The sequence below is a fragment of the Lactuca sativa genome, chromosome 9, assembly GCF_002870075.4.
Source record: "Lactuca sativa cultivar Salinas chromosome 9, Lsat_Salinas_v11, whole genome shotgun sequence".
Classification (NCBI taxonomy): domain Eukaryota; kingdom Viridiplantae; phylum Streptophyta; class Magnoliopsida; order Asterales; family Asteraceae; genus Lactuca; species Lactuca sativa.
The window spans coordinates 148,089,489-148,096,271 of NC_056631.2; the positions used below are offsets into that span (position 1 = coordinate 148,089,489).

At 33.6% G+C, this 6,783-nt stretch overlaps 1 protein-coding gene across 1 annotated transcript; it reads left to right on the forward strand.

Moving 5' to 3' along the window:
• The first annotated feature begins 212 nt into the window (after positions 1 to 212).
• LOC111904766 (ferric reduction oxidase 7, chloroplastic) lies at positions 213 to 5,710 on the forward strand. The gene is made up of 9 exons (XM_023900489.3): positions 213 to 527; positions 624 to 717; positions 812 to 1,006; positions 1,640 to 1,877; positions 1,975 to 2,305; positions 2,376 to 2,655; positions 3,564 to 3,819; positions 4,729 to 5,161; positions 5,224 to 5,710. Exons 1-9 carry the CDS (start codon positions 284 to 286, stop codon positions 5,391 to 5,393), a joined length of 2,241 nt encoding a protein of 746 aa, XP_023756257.1. The 5' UTR covers positions 213 to 283; the 3' UTR covers positions 5,394 to 5,710.
• Positions 5,711 to 6,783: the final 1,073 nt, after the last annotated feature.

A 6,783-nucleotide genomic window follows, 5' to 3' on the forward strand; every position in this document is an offset into this window, starting at 1 on the left:
GTTGTCAAATCAAATCTAATTCCAAATCCAATTCCACATATTAAAATTTTGTTACTCCTAAAAACATATTTTTCTAACTAAAAAAAGTAGCAAACAAATATAGTTTCTTGCTTTTATTTAAAAAAAATCCAAAAATATATCTTGGATTAGAATGAGAGGTTCCTAAAACGCAGTTCTCGTTTATTATAAATGGCCCACACTCAACTGAACAGATTCCCAAAGCAAAAGGCTTTCATTGATTATTTATTGCACATCATCTGTTTGCTTTTTTCCTTCAAAGAAAATGGGAACAGAAGGCTCTCCGCGTGATCCTCTTCTTCTTTCCATCAAAGAAGATCAAAACGGCTTCGCTTACATCAACAAAACATCATCTTTACTAAAATCTACCAAATGGGTTCTAAAATCTGCAATGTGGTTAATCTTCATTTCCTGGGTTAGTTTCCTGTTCTTAGTTCCATCAGACTCGGTGAAGCAATTATACACGAAACTGGTTAAGGCTACTTCTGGAACTCTTTTTGGAACTACAGGTAAGCATCGAATTTTAGAGCTTCATCCTCTTTTTATTCATTTATATTTAGGAATTCACATAAATTTTAAGTTATCCCGAAAATTATAAATTACAGGAAGCATCTTTCTGATATACAGTGGTCCAATACTTGTCATTGCGTTTCTTGCTATAATTTACCTCGGGATATCTGCGGAAAACGAGGTTCAAGAGTAAGAAGTTTCGTTAAACGTTTAGGGTACTTCAAATACGTTGATCAATGATTATCTTCTCTTCTAAGCTTGTGTTATGATTCTGTTGATGTAGGAAAAAGACAAAACACGCAAGTTTTCGCTTATGGACATTCCCGATTATCGTTGATGGACCTTTCGGGGTTGTTACTGCAGCGGAATTGATTGGAATTCTGTTGTTTGCTGTGTATCTCATCTGGGCTATTATCGCTTATACGTTTCAGAACATCAGTCTCTTGCCCTTGTTTGAGATCACCGATGCAGGCAAAAGGTACACACTACGCTTTATATCGGTATTTTTTATTGGGTTTTAAACATTTGTTCTTTCCTAAGGTAGCTCCATTTTTTTATTCTCAAAGTTTCTGAATACTTTAATACTACTTAAGTCTATGCTTTACCCATCCCAATAAAATTTGAAGAAATTAAATTAGAGGTTGGAAGAAATTCATGTCTTTTGCACAGACCACCACGACCAAGTCCATGTCTTATCTTTTTTGATAGGACGAAAGATCGGAGGACATTTATATCTTTTGCACAGGCCACGAGACACAGAGCAAGTACATGTCCTATATAATAGGACAAAAGATTAGAGGACATTTATGTCTTTTGCACATGTCTTATGTCTCACGAGACACAGAGCAAGTTCATGTCCTTTCTTTTTTGCTATGACAAAAGATCGGAGAACATTTATGTCTTTTGTCCAGACTACGAGACAGAGTGCAAGTTCTTGTCCCACCTTTTTGAATAAGACAAAAGATTGCAATCTAATACATGTCAAACACAGTAGAAGATAGTTTTGTCTGAACTTTCCATGGCTTTAATTTTATTTACTTTGTATATTTTTATTTTGTAGCTTGTTAAATTTAATCACTTACATTTCGTTTTTGATTTTATAAACTTTCAGGAATCTTATATTGCTAGAACTAACAGGACTACGCCTAGGGTTTATCGGATTGATTTGCATGGCATTTTTATTTCTACCGGTTGCAAGGGGATCCATTCTTCTACGACTTATAGATATCCCTTTTGAGCATGCAGCTCGATATCATGTATGGTTGGGGCATCTTACAATGATACTCTTCACTCTTCATGGCCTATTTTTTGTGATTCCATGGGCAATCAATGGTCGTCTCATAAAAGAAGTGAGTAGTTATCTACTTCTCTAATGAACTAATCATTTTCTTTTAAAAAAAACTCAATAAAATGAAAACATTAACAAAACGGTAATAATTTTCGCAGCTTACAGCTTGGCAAAATGTTGGTGTTGCTAATCTTCCAGGAGTCATTAGTCTAGTAGCGGGTCTTTTTATGTGGGTGACATCACTTCCACCTGTCAGAAGGAGAATAAACTTTGAATTATTTTTCTACACGCATCAGTTATACGTTGTTTTTGTTGTCTTTTTGGCAATGCATGTTGGGGATTTCATTTTCAGTATTGCTGCTGCTGGAATATTTCTCTTTATGCTCGATCGGTTTCTTAGATTCTTTCAATCACGAAAAACCGTGGACATATTATCTGCTAAATGTCTTCCATCCGGAACTGTGGAACTTGTTATTTCAAAACCAGAAGGTAATTGCTATTTGACAATGTTAAAATTTTCTTACATTTTATCTAACTTGTAATCTATTGGAATATATAGGGTTACAATACAATGCCCTTAGTTGGGTTTTTCTTCAAGTTCGAGAGTTATCATGGTTACAATGGCATCCTTTTAGTGTCTCATCTAGTCCTCTAGATGGAAAACATCATATTGCTGTTCTCATAAAAGTTCTTGGAGATTGGACAGAGAAACTAAGGGGACATATCTCAAGTGTTCCCGAGGAGGAGCAGGGTGAAACTGATGACCTCCTTCACCCAAATTTCACACTAAAGGCATCCATAGAGGGACCTTATGGGCACGAGTCACCATACCACTTAACGTACATGCTCTCCTCCATATACATAGGATATAATATGATAGAACAAGTTGTAGTGTGTTTGACATGCATTAGAGGACTGTGACTGATGTCAGTAAGACAAAAGTTGTAATTTTTGTCCACCCAAAACGGCGAAACAAGGTGTCGTTGGTGCAAAAGACGTAAATAGTTTCCTCATCCTCATATAAAAAGGGAAAACTCCATAAATGTCCTTATATTTAGCATCATAATCGATTTAGTATTTATATTTTTTTTATTCAATTAAGTCTCAAAAACCGGAAGTTGTATGCACTTTGACCCTTCTACCCGGTCAACAGGTCATCCACTTTCAAAATTTACATTTTTGGCCCGGATATTAAGTTTTATTACAAAATAGGTCCAAAATTTACACTTTTGGCCCAGATTTCAAGTAAGATTTTTATATAAAAAAAGAAGGTTTTTATGTGAAAATATGTTTTTATAAAGTAAAAAAAAAACATATTCAAAACAAAATTTGGAAAAAAAAACCATGTAAATAAACTAAATTCAGGATGAATTTGTAACAAAATTTGAAATTTGGGCCAAAAGTGTAAATTTTGGACCAAATTTATAATAAAATATAAATTCTAGGCCAAAAGTGTAACTTTTAAAAGTGGGATGACCTGTTGACCGGGTAAGAGGGTCAAAATGAATACAATTGTCGGTTTTTAGGACTTAATTGAATAAAAAAACTATAATGACTAAATCGATTATGATGCAGACATCTATGGAGTTTTCCCAAAAAATAACCCTAGAATGATTGTCGGGTCTTATCTTGTCCCGTGTAACAAAAATAGCCATATTTCATAAAATGAACATGGTATACAAGTCGCTAACTTGTAAATCAAATACTTTTTGTTAATTTATTGATGTATGACTCTTCTTGCTTTTAGGTATGAAAACCTTATTTTAGTTGCTGGTGGCATTGGAATTTCACCATTTGTGGCTATCATGAGTGATATTCTTAATCGAATTCGGGACTCTAAACCTTGTTTGCCTAGACATGTGTTGATAGTTTGGGCAGTCAAAAAATCCGATGAGCTTCCGCTTCTGCATTCACTTGACATGAACTCACTCTGCCCATATTTCTACAATACACTAAATCTTGAGATTCAAACCTACGTCACTAGGGAATCAGAACCCCCATTGGTACGTTTGTTGGGCCCACTTTGTTACCTAGTACAATACATAACATGTTATATATTAGACTGAGACTAATGTCAATGGGACAAAAGTATCAAGTATTTGTCCCACCCAAGAAGGTGGGACTCGGACTCGGACTCGGTCTCGATCTATTATCTGTGAAAAGGACGTAAATGCCCTCTTTATTCTCAAAGTTGAAGATAGCCCTACAAAGTTTGTCCAATCTTATCATGTCGTGTGCAATAAACACAAATTTTAAACTTTGGTATCGCTTGATATGGCGAGATCAAAAAATGAAACATTCCATTGTAATGCAAAAAAAATAAAATAAAATAAAAAAAATTGTTTTTTTGTGTGATGGAATGAAATCCTTCCATTTTGTTAATTTTATTTCTTAACAAGGGCTTTTTTTTTCCATGGAATGGAAAGAAAAAATGTAATATAACCCTTTTTTGTTTATAAAATTTTGTAATATACGCATCAAATTTTTTTTTTTTAATCGTGATTTAATTTGAATTATAATTTTATTTTCTAAAAGGAACTAGAAAATATATTTTTATTATAATCTTTTTTGGTTTAAGTGATCTTTCATTATGTTTAATTATCTAGTTTTGTAAACATACACATACAATGAAGCAATATACAGAATCATGTCAAAACTATATCTTATATTTATATAATATATAAAAAAAAATTCATATGAAAATGCATTGTATACCTAAAGGCTAACCACACTTGATCATGCAATGTAATAACTAATAACACATTCCATTACCTTCCTTATAAGATTACTTTGGCTATTTGTTTCCTTCGTTCATTTCATTCCATCCAACCAAACAGACCCTTAACTTAGTTTTTTCTTCAATTTTCTTTCGGCCAACATCCCAAATTCTAAACTTTGAACTTTAACTACAGGAAGAGGGTAAAGTACCCGAGTATGTGAACTCTTCTGTCTTCCCTACTCCTAGCCATGGTGGCATGTCTAGTTTGGTTGGAACCGGAAGCATAATATGGTCTGGAGCTTACATGGTGGTCTCCACACTCGGTTTCATTGTTCTCCTCGCGATGCTAGACATGTTTTACATCAATCCTTACAAGATATCATATTGGTGGTACAAAGGGCTTCTATTCACCATATGCATGGCTGCAAGTATTATTCTCTTTGGAGGCTTCGTGATCGGTTTATGGCATCTTTGGGATAAAAAAACCTCAGTCGAAAAAAACAAAAACTCCGAAGATGAAAAGAAAATTGGTGGCTTACAATATTACGAGTCTAATGTGCACAAGAATTCTTCACGTCGCGATTTTGTCAATAACATAAAATATGGTCAAAGACCGGACTTCAAAGGTAAATATTACCAAATTTGCTGACTTAAAATAAATTTGTTGACATTCTTTTTGTAAATACAGAAATATTTGGAAACATGGCTGAGCGATGGGGGAATGTTGATATTGGGGTGATGGTGTGTGGGCCTACAGCACTTCAAACAAGCATTGCTAAAGAGTGTAGATCAAAGAATTTTGGGCGGATTAGTGGTGAGCCGATCTTCCATTTCAACAGCCATAGTTTCGATCTCTAAGTATTGTAAGAAGATGGTTGCTATACATATGGCTTAATTTGGACTCGGCCTTCTGAGTAATGCAAATATTACCAAATTTCAATGCTATATACAACTTCCAATGCATTGGAGATATGGAGATTTGTAACTTTATGGTCGAAACTTGGCTGTTTCTGTATATATAAAATGAAGAAAGTATAAAATTAGAAAGACTAGGATCCATACTAGTATAGTGAGACTAGGATCCATACTAGTAATAGTGTAAGTTGAGTTAAGGTGCTTTCATGTTATGCCATTATAATGTAAATTTTGATGCCAATATATGAATATGTTATATACTTGCCTTTTTACCCTTAAGACATAAGTGAGGTCTTAAGTTTAAGCATGAACATCCTCTTCCTTGGTTTTGAGACATTGCGATTTACAAGTTGGTTGGTTGTAGAACTGGTTGATGAGATGTCAGAAAGATTGTGTTTACCCATTTTGTTTAATACTAGATTCTGGAACAACCAAAAAACACAAATACACTTTAACCTAAAATACAATGTTTACTAACGATGGCAAAACTATATCTAAATTGCAACGTCCCAAATAGTCTCCAAATTTTGAATAACTTGTCTTGAGCTAATGCATGATTAGGATATAGGAAATACTAATATCCCACAAAATTTATCATAGTTAAATAATAGCAGGTTTTGTATGATCCAATTGTTATTATGCATTTGCATTTTGTTAGTAATACAAAACGTCCATATCTTGAAAACTAACAAAGTTTCCATAAAAATATCATACGTATTAATTACATGTTCTTAAGGCGCACCTAATATGATCATGAATCATGATTATTGTATGAAGGTGGGATCGTATTAATGTCGGACATTTGTCAAACCTTTTAGGATAAATTACACGAATGGTCCCTACGGTTGGGGTAACGTGCGCACTTATCCCTTACATTTTTATTTAACTCAGAAGGTCCCTATAATATGTTCTTTTACGTCTTTAGTCCCTTACCGACTGAAATTCACCATATTGCCCTTAATGATATTTTTTTAAAGTCTTATTATTATTATTATTATTATTATTATTATTAAAAAATGATAACTAGCCTTGTGATCCCAAACAACCTCCTATCCTTGCCTTTTCTCTCCCGTGCAAACCCAAGCCTTTTATGAGTTAGTTGCTTGGGCCTTGGAGTATCCGGGCTTCTCAGGTTTTTTATTTGATATATTTATCTAATAATTAGTTGGTTAGGTTCAAATATGTCGCCCAATTAGTGATGTCTCTATATTTCTTTCGTTCACTTAATACTTTTTTGTACATCTAGAGACTAGAGTCGGACCCATATATATATATATATATATATATATATATATATATATATATATATATATATATATATATATATATATAT

Excerpts from the sequence above, each read along its gene's own strand:
- LOC111904766 (XM_023900489.3), top strand. The coding sequence starts at position 284 with ATGGGAACAGAAGGCTCTCCGCGTGATCCTCTTCTTCTTTCCATCAAA. Across the intron at positions 2,656-3,563 it reads GAGTCACCATACCACTTAAC|GTATGAAAACCTTATTTTAG; the intron begins GTACATGCTCTC and ends TCTTGCTTTTAG. Across the intron at positions 5,162-5,223 it reads TCAAAGACCGGACTTCAAAG|AAATATTTGGAAACATGGCT; the intron begins GTAAATATTACC and ends TTGTAAATACAG.